This window comes from Engystomops pustulosus, chromosome 1, assembly GCF_040894005.1.
Source record: "Engystomops pustulosus chromosome 1, aEngPut4.maternal, whole genome shotgun sequence".
Lineage (NCBI taxonomy): Eukaryota > Metazoa > Chordata > Amphibia > Anura > Leptodactylidae > Engystomops > Engystomops pustulosus.
In genome coordinates this window covers 132,299,795-132,313,734 of record NC_092411.1, presented here as the reverse complement: position 1 = coordinate 132,313,734, position 13,940 = coordinate 132,299,795, and the positions used below count along the sequence as shown (strand labels likewise).

General features: G+C 39.9%; 2 protein-coding genes across 5 annotated transcripts in view; one reads left to right on the top strand and one right to left on the bottom strand.

The window, feature by feature from the left end:
* Positions 1–3,394, bottom strand: part of MLLT3 (MLLT3 super elongation complex subunit) — a 183,043-nt gene extending 179,649 nt beyond the window's left edge. The window contains exon 1 of the mRNA XM_072153852.1: positions 3,000–3,394. The gene's annotated coding sequence lies outside the window, so the exon portion shown is untranslated. The remainder of the gene's footprint in view (positions 1–2,999) is intronic.
* Positions 3,291–13,940, top strand: part of FOCAD (focadhesin) — a 115,537-nt gene continuing 104,887 nt past the window's right edge. For 2 of the 4 annotated variants that reach the window (XM_072153814.1, XM_072153792.1), the window contains exons 1-3: positions 3,291–3,497; positions 9,425–9,493; positions 11,380–11,454. Coding sequence is in view for 3 of the 4 variants with exons in the window: in XM_072153792.1 (XP_072009893.1) it covers positions 9,431–9,493; positions 11,380–11,454 (138 nt within the window). In the remaining variant the exon portion in view is untranslated. Of the gene's footprint in view, positions 3,498–3,535; positions 3,563–9,424; positions 9,494–11,379; positions 11,455–13,940 lie in introns of those variants that run through there. The other 2 variants (XM_072153806.1, XM_072153799.1) reach the window with 2 other exon arrangements.

Genomic DNA, 13,940 nt, shown 5'->3' with positions numbered 1-13,940 from the left:
GAGCGCAAAGTCACAGTAGACACCGTCCAATATATTGTACGTAGAGTGTGAACCGGTTAAGGAAGAGAATAATCTTTGAGCACTGGTTGGGCCATAGACTGAGTTGAGAGGTAGGGCGGTGCAGCATTATGCAGAGCTTTGTTGATGAGGAGGATTATTTAAAATTGTATTCGGATGGAGATGGACAACCAGTGCAGTGACTGGTACAGACAGGAGGCACCTGTGGGAAAACTATTTTATCGCTACAATGAACCAACTAAAACTCGCTTTGTCCATGGCCTCCTTCCTTCCAAAATCAATTTGTAAATGATGCTAATGATCCAAAAGGGCTACCTAGCTTTACAAGTCTTTATTAACCTGTGCAGCAGCAAGGCTTAGTCTCACCCTCTAAACACAGGCTGTTAGTGTAGAGCAGGGGTAGGGAACCTATGGCTCGGGAGCCAGATGTGGCTCTTTTGTTGGCTGCATCTGGCTCCCTGCTGTGTGCCTCTTAGACTGATCACTAGACACAGGCAGCGATGTTACCGCTGTCTACGTCCTTTGTACGACCCAAGTGCCATCGCCACCATCGTCCAAGCCTGGGTCAAAGAGAAGAGTGTGGGAGCGATGAGGAGCTGGCTGCAGGGAGCGCTAAGTGAATATTTTATTTATTTATTTATTTTTTTTGCTGTGACTACCTATCTATTGTGGGGTATGTGCTGTGGCTACCTATATAAAGGGAGTATGTGCTGTGGCTACCTATCTACTGTTACTTTGTGCTGTGGCTACCTATCTACTGGGAGTATGTGCTGGGGCTACCTATCTACTGGGGGTATGTGCTGCGGCTATCTATATACTGGGAGGCATGTGCTGTGGCTACCTATATACTGGGAGGCATGTGCTGTGACTACCTATATACTGGGAGGCATGTGCTGTGACTACCTATATACTGGGAGGCATGTGCTGTGACTACCAATCTCCTGGGAAGCATGTTCTGTGGCTACCTATATAACTGGGGAGAAGGTTGGGGACGGAGCAAGAGGTCAGGGCTGGCAGCGAAGGAGCAGAATCAGGAACAGGTCCAGGGTCACAACGGGAGGTCAACACTTGGGAAGGAAACACTGTGGAAAGCTTCCTCATAGGCATGAAGTACTAACATGCGGCGGGGAATGCTGGGAGCCGCCAGTCTTTCTAGGAACCCGGGAAGTGGGTAGTGCCAATCAGCGGCGGCGCTGGCCCTTTAAATCTGCAAGTGCCGACGCGTGCACGCTGGCTGGGACAAGAGCAGGAACGTGGTGAGGTGAGTGAGCTTGGAGAGGGGCACGGGTGTGCCTACGATTAGAGACGTAGATCGCAGGGGCTCCCGTGACACTGGGACTACCTATCTACTGGGGGGTATGTGCATATTGTACGGCTCTTACGGAATAACATTTTAAAATATGTGCCGTTCATGGCTCTCTCAGCCAAAAAGGTTCCTGACCCCTGGTGTAGAGGATCACTTTCCCCTTCCACTAGTTATAGCAACTCAGGCTCTTTTTAGTGAGCTGGATCCTTACGCTTACAGGGAGTGCAGGGGGAGGGTGAGACTGAGACATGCTGCTGTACAGCGTAACAACAGTTTGTAAAGCCAGAGCACAGAGGGGATATTAAAGGGAACCTGTCACCAGGGACCTCATTTTCACTAAAGACAGGTTGAAGAAACCCATTACAGCTGCATTGCAAATCTGCTTTTTTACTTTCTCTAAGCATTTGCATTACAATATAATTGTGTGTTATAACTTACCTTTCACCATGACAAAACCAAAGCCCAGCCCCTGTGACTACCCCAGGATTTTGTCAGGGTGCAAAGTAAGTTATAACACACAATTATAATGAAATGCAAATGCTTAGAGAAAGCAGAAATGTATATTTGCACTGCAGGTGTGATGTGCTTCTACAACCTGTCTTTAGTGAGAATTAGGTCCCTAGTGAGCATATTAGCATAATTTTAAAAGTTGATTTTAGAAGTTAGGAGGCCATGAATAATCAATATAAGAAGATTACCACAGTCACGGTAATAATCTATAATTAAGGATGCATTTACACGGACATGTGCTCATCGTACAGAGCCCGGGCGCTATAGCCGTCTAAGGGGGACGTATATCCAGCCGCAAATTCACAGCCGAATAAATTTGTCCCCGATGGTCAATTGCATGGGGCCTAAGGCCCCTTTCACACGAACATATGATTTCTCCAGTCCTGTATTTCTGTACTGTGTGAATCCGTATATATGTGCCGTTTTTCATCTATAAGTGCAGGCATGTCACTGTATCCATACCTTATTTGTATAAAATACAGTGGGCTGGCAGATTATAGCTGGCCGACAGAATGTACCTCCCACAGGTTCTGGCCTCCCTGGATAATGCCTTTATATACAGCAGCATATGGTGCAGAACCGTATTCAGCACATATTTAAACGTTGCCAGGGACTTCTATGGGGAATATAGAATGGAAAAAATTTGGAAAATAGGACATATTCTATATTTTTTTTACATCTCGCTCACGGTACGGTGGACAATACGCCCGATCCAGACTATCCGACTAGGATGAAGTCCGGCGCGATTCACCAAGATCGTGCGCCCGATATCCTGCACGTGTCACTGAGGTCCGCCGGAGTTCACCTTCTTTTTCCCAGTGTATGTAAGTGCATGTATCCCGTTCTTAGTCCGAATCAGTCAGGTTGTCCAACGGCCACCCCCCCTGATTTGTGTTGCCTGATTGCGCCAAAATCCCCCTGTCAAATACAGCGCAAATCGGAAATAGTCGGGAAATCCGGCAGAAATGCGGACCCTTAGTAAATGTGCCCCTATGTGGGAATACTAGACGATGAGACAAAGGGCATTGCTTTGGGCAGCAAAATATTGAACTGTCGAACTGTGCATGTCATATATCTTTATCCCTCAGAAAAGTTGAGATGTACAATAACTGTGAGGAAGTCCTTGTGGGACACATTTAGGACATTTTTGTGATCAGGTACTCACAAGATTTCTTTAGAGACCTAAAATAGCATGACAGGAATAGATCTGGTCGCATTGACGGATGCATATGTTACTTCCTGGATCAATACTATTATGCTTGTTCTCCAGAGCTGAGGTTTCCAGAACATTAGTCTGAGAAATGTTGTTATGTGGTTACTGTGGAAGTTTTTTCTCTGGGAAAATGGCCGCTGGTCTTCAGTTTAACAGCGGTGCTGAGGACACGTGGATAGACTAGAACTTTTCCTCTAGCAAAGGACTGCGTCGTACTATCGATTGTTGTATTTGCATAGTTCATTTGCGAGCAGACTTACTTAGAGCAATACCACTTCTCCAATACTAGGACGCCTCCAGGCAGTCTCCCCGGCCAATCACAACGTCCAGACTTAAATCCTGCCCGCCCCACCTGTCTCCCGGGTCAGGGCTGTAGCCAATGTGCGCTCAGTATTTGCTGACGTCATGTTAAGGCCTCACTAGTTGCCGCAGTTCATGTGGATGTGTCAGGTAATGTGTGCACTGTGTAGACAGGTCTGGGTAGTGGCGGGCGAGTGTGTGACGTCATACTTACAGTATGTATGTAGCATGTGGTTGGTTATATGATGATATAGTGTGCGATGATGCATAGACTCCGCATTCTGCATCACATGTTGTACACATGCCATAGGGGATTATTTTGTTGCCATTCTGTACACATGTGGTGCACCAGTATAATGATATTTTGTAGTTATGCATTTGAAATAAAGTATTTCTTACTGTGTTTCTTTCGATATTCCCTGGTAAATGTGTGGGAATGTGTCTCAAATAGCACCAGGATTCAGGAGGGTTAACAAATCTTGTTTTCTGGTTATTGGAGGCTATGTCACTGTTAAATTAATTTAAAACAATTATAAATTATATAACGAGTCACCTATGCAATTGTGTTTTGCTTCCCATAGTGTTGTTAGAAGTCAGCTAGGGTCACTTGTGATATGGTCATCTAATTATGTACCACATTATTCTACCCTACTAAATTAGGAGTGCTCCTTCCTGTCCAAGTGTTGAAGTCTAAATGCAGATGTGACCGGTAGATATTTCTTCCTGCTGCGCTTGATTTACGCTTTGACGTGGATACAATATTCAGTTTCAGTTGAGCATTAAGGTGTACAGGTTTTATATGGTTTCCTACAGTCCAGAATACCTTGACCCTGTAGATACTGTTTTCCTAAGGCTGCTGGCCTAGCTGATCCTATAAGTGCCCCATATATTTGGAATAGGAACCTTGACAATCCAAACATTTGTTGGAAAGATTTTCCAAGGAATGCTGTGTGGGCTACCATTATTCTACTGAAAATTGCAACTGGGAGTCCTGCCATGAGAAGTAACACGGGTATCTATAGTATCCCAAGTCGCCCTATATTATTTGGGTCTCGGCCAGAATATATATATTTTTTTAATCTATTTAACTGTCTGGAGCTCTTGACGCTTGTGCAATAATTCAGTGAAGTCTGCGTAGTACACTGTGGCTTCATTGCTTATGGACAGTCTATGTGAAACGTAGTTGGTGGGGTTGGGGGGTACTAATCCGACTTCATGAAGACAGCTGGCAGGCACCTAGAGCACTAAACCACAGGTTCACAAGGATTTTGATTTAGTTTCCAAAATTGCCCTTACAGGTTAACATTAAATAACACATAACCTAAGGCCCACATTGAGAAGCGGGGCTGCAATGTATAAGCTAAAAAAAATTGGCTCCAGTAGGTTGTTAGCATAAAATCGCCACTGAATAGGTGTAAATACAAGTGCTGAGATCCCCACAGATAGTGAAAATGAGAGGTTCAGCTCCGCATGACCGCTCTGTTCCATTAATCTCTATGGAGCTTACGGAGATCGCCAAGCAAGTTGGGCCCTATCTCGTTTATATGGCCTAACTTTAGTTAGTTTAGTGGGAGAAGTCCTTTACTGGAGTTGTGCCTGAGCCAGGTGTTTTTTTTTTTTGGTACGTTGTAAATCTATAACTATCCTCAATGCATCAGCTAGGTTTATCTTTATATCACCCCTCACATCTATCTCCTACCTCTGTGTCAATTACTTTTCCTGAATGCAGAAATGTAAGTTTACTCCAAAATACCCGTTTAGACTGGCCTGTAACTTTGCCAAATTTTTCTTCAGTAAGGCTTCCTTAGCTCCAGTTCATTTATTTCACCATGCACTGCAGTACATTTAACCCCTAGGCGCACCAGGACGTTATAGTACGTCCCCGGGGCTAGATGCTTAGCGCACGGGGACGTTCTATAACGTCCTGCTTCTGGCACCGGCTCACGAACGGAGCCGGTACCAGAAGCAGCGGCTGTCAGCTGTCTAGTACAGCTGACAGCCTGCGCTAACACCCGCGATCGGAGCCGGCTCCGATCGCGGGTGTTAACCCCTTACACGCCGCGGTCAAACATGACCGCGGCGTGTAAGGGTGTAAGCGCTGTGGATCGGATCCCCCGTGCCGCTTACCGGGGGATCCGATCCTCTGCCGGGCAGCTCCGAGGACTGGCATGTGCCCCGGAGCTGCCCGGTCTCCATGGCAGCCAGACCCCTTCCGGGTCTGGCTGTAAACTGTCTGAGCATGCGCAAGCTTGCTCAGACAGTTTACACTGCTCTACAATAAAATAGTATTGTAGAGCAGTGTATTGAACTTAAACCAGTGATCAGAGCATCACTGGTTTAAGTTCAAGTATGTATAAGTAAAAATATGCAAAAACAGTTAACACTACACATTATAATAAATAAAAAATTAATACATAAAAATATAAGCCCCTAAAATGTCACTTTCCCATAAAAAAACTTAATAAAGTATAAAAAACATAAAAACACAAAAAAACCCCGCATATTTGGTATTGCCGCGTCCGTAACAATCTGCATAATAAAACAGAATTGTTACTGGACCCGCACGGTAAACGCCGGAGGAAAAAAACGCAAAAAACGTTCCGAAAAAAGATAATTTTTAATTAATACCCTATAAAAAATGCTCTAAAAAGTGATTTAAAAAATGTTATGCACTCCAAAATAAGCCCACTAAAAAGAACAACTGTTCTCGCAAAAAATAAGCCCCTAACAAGATTTATCTGCCAAAAAATAAAAAAGTTATGCATATAAAAAGATGGTGATGCTAAAATGAATAAGATTTTCTCCAAATTAGTTTTTATTCAGTACAATTGAATAAAATACACAAAACCCCCACATATTTGGTATCCCTGCGTCCGTAACAATCTGTATAATAAAACAGAATCGTTATTAGATCCGCAAAGTGAACCCCGTAAAAAACAACCTAAAAAAACTCTCTCTGATAAAGATGATTTTTTATTAATGCCCTTTAAAAATGCTCTAAAAAAGTGATTTTAAAAAGTTACGCAATCTAAAATAAGACCACTAAAAAGAGCTATCATTCTTGCAAAAAATAAGCCCTTAAACAGATTTTTGAGGTGAAAAATAAAAAAGTTATGCATATGTAAGTCGGTGATGCTAAAATTAACAACAATTTTGCCAAATTACTTTTTATTCAGTAAAAATGGGAAAAAATAAAAAAATATATATAAATGAAGTATTTTCATAAACGTGGCGACCCAAAGAATAAAAATAATATACTATTTTCATGGTATGGTTAACGGCCAAAAAAAAAAACACATAAAAATTTTCCTAAAAATTGATGATTTTCATTTCCTCCACCAACAAAGAGTTAATTAAATCTCACCAATTAGCTATAGATGCCCGAAAATTATGTATTAGAAAAGTGCATCTCATGTGGCAAAAGAAATAAGCCCCTATAGGTCCTCATTAAAAAAAAGAAAAAAATTATAGCCTGTACAATGTGACAGCAAATCTGCTCCGGATGGCGCCTCCTTCCCTTCTATGCCCGGCCGTGCGCCCATACAGCAGGTTACCACCACATGTAGGGTATCGGTGTACTCGGGAGAAATTGCGTATCAAACTTTGTGGAGCCTTTTTTCATTTTATCCATTACAAATGTTTAATTTTCCACCCAAAATGAGTGTATTGTGAAAAAATATTACAATTTGCAGACTCCACCTCCATTTTGTTTTAACCCCTATAAAACACGTAAAGGGTTAACAAACTTCTTAAAAGTGGTTTTTCATACGTTGAGGGGTGTAGTTTCCACAATGGGGTAATTTACGAGTCTCGCTATTATTTAGGCCTCTCAGTGTCAATTAGAAACTGTGCAGGTCCATCTAAATACAGGTTTTGGCGATTTTACAAAAAATGTGAAAAATGGCTCCCAAATTCTGAGCTTCATAACATTCTAGTAAAATATGTGGAATCTGAAAAAACCATGCCAACATAAAGCAGACATTTGGGAAATGTAAGTTATGAATTTATTTGGGTGCTATGACTTTCTGAATCAAAAGTAGAGAATTTAGAACGTTGAAAATAAAGAATTTTTCAACATTTTTGCCAAATTTTGTTTTTTTTCATAACTAAACGCAAAAGATTTCATCCAAATTTTTAAACTAATTTGAAGTACAATGTGTCACGAGAAAACAATCTCAAAATCCCCTGGATATCTCACAGCGTTCCAAAGCTATAACCACTTATAGTGACACAGGCCAGATTTGAAAAATGGGGCCGCGTCCTTTAGGCCAAAAGATGCTGTGTCCCGTAGGGGTTAACAGGAATCTGTCCATGGCATCATCCGAAAAATGAACTTTTTGTAGTGAGATGTAAATTGGATTTATAAAGTCTGGGAGGTGGAGATTTTAGCATTGAAGCCAAGTTTTCCCCACCTCAGAATGCCCTCTCGTATTTGATGCCCTTACATCAAGAATCATCACTATCTCTTCTGAAGTTTGGTGAATGATCTCAATCACAGCAGAGAAGGCATTATGAGACAGGAAGAGCGATTGACTTGAGTGCTAAAATCTCCACATCCGTGACTAAATACAACCAATTTGCATCTCACTTCATTGTTTTTCTGGATGATGCCACCAGACACCATACTGCACTACAAACTGTAGATGAGGGGCTGAACTGAGGAGACCTGCTATGGTAACTATTTAAAATCCTGGCATAGATGCATTAAGATGCCCACGGTTATTTGAAATTTCTGAGAAAATTCAGATGATTGCGACCAACTATCCACTGCCCTGGGAACAACTTGTGTATCAAACTCTTCCTTGTTAGCAAATCAGTCTGGGCATGTTATTATAACACATACAATTTCTCAGCACGTAGGACCTGACACCATGATTCAGATACATCATGTGCCAGACCCAGACTTTTAGTATGAGCTTCATTCCATGAAAATCAAACTATAAATACCGTGGCGAGGAGTTTCCATCTGGATGCTGGATAGGCATTGTGTCTGAGCAGGGAAGATTGAGCTCCTTCAGATAAGTGTGACATGTATAGCACCACCAAATATGGTAAAGTATCTTCATCTCCTGTCTACAGAGCAAAGGACCAAAAAAGATACTGCAAGCACTTGGTTCTACAAAAAATATCAACATATATAGATTTCTCGGAGAATATTATACTCTTCACCAATACATACTGTTGTATGGTCACTAAACTCTAAATGGCTGTCTCTATACTTTTCAGATTTTAGTTGTTTAACTGTTCCTTAGTTACATCTCCTCTTAAATTTGCCTGGCAGACAGTATGTGCCATTTTAGCTACTGAAGAAATAAACTTGCAGCTCATGTAGTTCTGAATGGTGATTTTATCTGTGCCAAGTACGAGATTAAAGGCGAATCGCTATATAAAAATGATGGTAGGAAACACATGATGTGGAAATCTTGGCTGCTTGTGCTATTACCCAACTTGCTCAAAAACAGATCTAACTAAGAATCGGGCTATTTTGATACACGAAGATAACTGGTGAATATGTGCAGTGCTTTAGAAAGAAAACCTTCTCTATACAGATGTAATATTATACAGATCCTGTTTTTTATTAAGTATCCACAATAGGGTATATTCACCCATAGCATGTTGTGCCAAAAAAAATTTAAAACCAGATATATTTCTATTTCATTCATTGTCAGAATATTTCCACAGTAGATCCATAATAGTACAAGAAGATTACTTACAATGCAGTAGTGCAGACAAGCTCCAGCAGCTGTTGCTCCTTCTCAGTTGGAGATAAAAGTCTGTAATGGACCTTCACATCCATGCCATGTAGACAGAAGGACAACCTTGCTGAAGTAGTGGGTGGTATATAGTGAAAGTGAAGACGCCCATGCTGCAGCATTTAGATAAGCATTTACAGAGGGAGTGTTTCAAGGACCAGTAGCTAAAACACACCTAGTTTACGTTTGATCTATTTTCCTTACTCTGCATGTGATAATTGCTTCTTAAAGATCCTTCTCACCGTGCTTGGATGTTTCATAGCCTGACCTTTCATCGTGTGCAGAATGTAAACTAAATTGTGTCTTTCCATTGTCTTGTTTCAGTAATTCATGAAAATGTCTGAAGATCTGAGGAAAAGATTAGAATTTCCAAATTCACTTATTCAGACACAGGTAGGATTCTTTTTTTTTTTCAGTCACCACTAATGTATTATTAAATAACCTAAGGCAGATTTATGCAAAGAAAGGCAAAGAGGGTCAATAAAGCTTCCAAAATGTACTGTATATACCATACAACACAGTATATTTTGTACCAAAACTATTGTGTTCTGTCATGAGAACCAAGATTAGCTCTTGTAGCCATGCAGTGTTGTGAATATATATTTCTTGAAGGTTCTCAGTTCTAGTAAAGTGCCCCAGCTACATTGGGTAGCATGGGACAGTACCTCTTTTGGTCCAAAGGGTTGAGTAGGGACAGGACAACTGGAAATGGCAGTTTTTAGTAAGGCTGGAAAATGTTGATCTATTTTATTTCATTCAGCTATTTCAGGTGTCTGACCACTTATGTGTTGCCTGGTTGTAGAGCTGGATGACCTGCAGTAGAGTAGAATTATTGTGTCCTTTTATTGGCCAAATAGAAAAAGTGTTTTTGCCATATTTAAAGCCTAACTCCAAAGTTGCCTAACCAAAAATTAGTTTTGGCACAGCTGGATAGAGAGCCTTGGACATGAATTCCAACTATAACGTTATGATGCTGCTGATTTCTTCCTAGCCTGCAATCCATCTTGGTATATTTATTGGCCCTTCTTATAAAATTATCTTCAGTTTATCCTGAAGTGGTCAGGCTATTACTGGTTGTGACTTCAGCTAAGGGCACCGAGGCCAGAGTAGATTTCTTCACTTCCCATAAGGTTGAGCTCTACTTTTTAGCACTACTAGTTCTAGCACACAGATTATTACACACACATATACTCTAATACAACCTTATGTCTACTATGCCCACTACCTGGATAGTTAGATGCTTACACTCTCCCCTTTGCCCAGGACAGTGGTAGAGGGAGTATAGAGAACAGAGGCAACTTATCACACAAAAGTAAATGGCCTTCATCCTATGTTTCAGATTGCTTTGCTGATCCTACCCTCTTCTCATCACTGACCCGATTATAACCTTGTCAAACCCTAGAGAGATGATGTTGGTGTGCAAGAAGGCTCATGGATAGTAATAAATTCTCTATTAAACTGAGCAGCTGCAGGTCTCGTGGAACATGAGAGCAGGGTGTAGACAGAGCAGACAAGATAGAGCTGCTGTCTGCAATCACTTAGCAGAGACCAGAACTAGCACATTACATTGCCCCGTTCCCTTCGCCCTACTGTGACCCCTCAGACAGCATCTCCTGTTCCCTCCTCTTTCACTTTACGGATACTTCTTAGCAACCAGAATGGCAAGCTGATGGAAGAGGGCTGAGACTGGATGATAGCAGAGAATTAGCATAGAAACATCAGCAATAAAGTAATGTATATTGCAAAAAATTAAATTTTTTGCTATTGCAGCTAAAGAAAAAACTTTATAAATGTTGCAGTTGTACTTTAGGAATTAAAGCCTTTTCCAATGTCCCTTGTCGAGAACCTAACAATAAAGAGTGGTGTCCCGCTCGAGGAAAGAAACTCAGGTTAATTGCAGATAATTCAGAACATTCAAAAGCTGGACATCAAGCTGTATTTTGAGATATGTTCACCCTTGCCTAGGGGAGTGGGGGGGGGGGTGAGCTGGTTTATTCATCATTACATATAATACACATTGTTCCATATAACCCACAGAACTGTGAGGGAACAGTTTTCATTTATTTAAAGTCTATACATCAGCTGTACACTTATCATATGGAGTGTGTCTCTGTATCCACTTAGTTTCTTTTTATCAGTGCATGAAAATCACATATCCTCTTTAATAATACTGATAACCTATACTAAGGATAGCTCATCAATGTTAGAGCCTGGAAATCCACACAACATGTGTTATCTTGTTGCATCCTTCATAATAATTATGTTTATATCTACTGTAGGCAGTTGCTCACCTGATTGCTTCTGTACTGAAAGAGAATGCTTCATCTGGGATTATTAAACAGTCTTCAAATCAGGTAATGCCACAAGCCTAATACTGACAGTAATATGAAATACTTAACTCTGAAACTCCCAACTACTCTTCTCGTATGTAGTTTATTGATTTTAATTTATTCAATACTCTGCAACTATTAAATTATAGAGTCTTTCCTCCTACAGGGCTTGGGCTTTTCCTTTGTTCACTGAAAAAATGTGCTACATAACTATCCTGGGTATTATTGGATATGGAAAAAACTATTAAATACATTCTAGTCTCATAAAATGATGGAGTAAATTTTCTGTACATTTAAAACAATCAGAACCTATTATATTAATACAAGTAATTTTATAGTCCAGATATCATAAACAGAATACAACAGCAACAAATGAGTGCAGGGCCCTTGCGCTTTAAAATATACAAAATCGCTATTAACCGACCAGGCCATTTTGCATCTTCCTGATGTGGCCCATTTTACAAATCTGACACTTTTTCAATAAATGTGTCACTGTAAGTGGATATAACTTTGGAATATTTTAACATCTACAGGTGATTTTGAGATTGTTTGTTTTCTTGTGACATATTGTGCTTCATGTGGGTTGAAAAATTTGGGTGATATGTTTTGCATTTATTTATGTAAAAAACATGGATAAAAAGATTGGAAAAATTCTTGATTTTAGAAAATCAAAATGCTCTACATTTCCGACACAGTCGTAACACCAAAATAACTTGATAATTAACATGTCCTGAATGCCTGCTTAATGTTGACATAGTCTTTTTATGCATCCTCTCATTTTTGTAGGATGTTAAAGCTTAGAACGCTAGGTGCGATTTTTCACATTTTCATAAAAACATTACATTAAAGAAATACATTCAAAAATTACCAATACGCTCCTCAAAGTTTGACCCGAATATAACAAAACCCCATGTGTGGTGATAAACTGCTGTATGGGCACACACCAGGGCATTAAAGGGAAGCTGCACCATGCTTAGCAGATTTGCATTAACAATTTTTAATGGCTATACTATCTTTATTTTTATTTATTTGGTAATTTTAACATAAGGGCTTATTTTCTGTGAGATTAGAGAGATTAGATGCACTTTACAAATACTTCATTTTAGGTGGTCTTTAGCTTATTGATGAGATTTTTATCATATCTTCAATGTATGGAGGAAAAGGAAATAATGAATTCTGGGTTCATATTATTTATATACACATTTTTTTTTTTTTTCACCATTTTTTTTTTTTTTTTTGGGGGTGTTTACTGTATCATAAAAAAATGTTATCTTTCTTCTATGGATCATTAGGATTATGGTGACACCTCATACTATACAGTATATATATCTTATATATTATCTTATGGAAGATTGACACACTAATACTACGCTATGCGCGATCATAGCATATTATGTTTGGTAGAGCAGCTAAGGCTCATTTGCATATGTTATAAAGCTCTATTTCTATAAAACCCCGGCATCCTCAAATATGACAAAGTAAGTTTATTGTCGTTCAGGTGGGATGGGGAAGTGAGTATATACATCTACCATTAGTTTAACTGATGGTACATGTCCTTTAATCTTATCGGTTGGACCTGACCTGTGTTTTTTTCCAACCTTCTGTACTATCATGATATGAATTTTATTTACTTTTATTACTAAAGAGTATTGTGTGGTATAAGGACAGTAGCAGTGACATGACATTGATTTCTATCCTTTCTGTGTGAGGTAGTGCAGGTAGACCTGGAGAAAAAATTGTGGTCTAGTAGAGCAAAACCGAAATGGGAGCAGTAAGATTGTAGAGTGTATCTACAGTGATGGCATAAGTAGAGAAAATTACCAGCGTCTTTCAGTCTGTAGATGAAATCTGAGCTTGACTACCAGATACAAAGGAAAGCATTTACTTTGAGACTTGCACAATGATTATGAATCCAGGAAGTTTGTTGTTTACAGAGCACCTAATCCACTTAATTTCAGCCAAGCGTAACAGAATAGGCCAGCCAGAGCCTTTAGCTTGTATCTTCTGTACAGCCTTGCTATAGTGCTATGGACATAACACATGGATAAGCAATGGATATCTTAGGTGAAAATGTAACTGATATTACATATATATTTACTGTACAGCACCAGGCCCTTTTCTCCCTTTTCTGTTTTTACCTAAGGAGAAGGTAGAAGCGGTTTACTAATGCTTCTGCCTTCTCCTTTCTTAACTGAATAGCGCTGAAGTAGCATCACTCCCGCTGTCTGCACGCTCTGTAGGTGGTACCAGGCTAATGGCCTATTATCAGGGAATGGTAAATAAATCCTTATAAGATTGTAGGAAAATCCCCACTACACTCTATAAACATTGCCATTTTCACTATACATATTTATATCAAAATTACCATCATGCTCTAAGGAATTAATTTATAATAGTCATTTTGAGATAATTTATACCATTTAAAATAAATGTACTTTACAATACAAAAACATTACAAAAAACGCCCAAAAACCGGGACAAAAATTTGTTTACCATTTGTTTACTTCTCA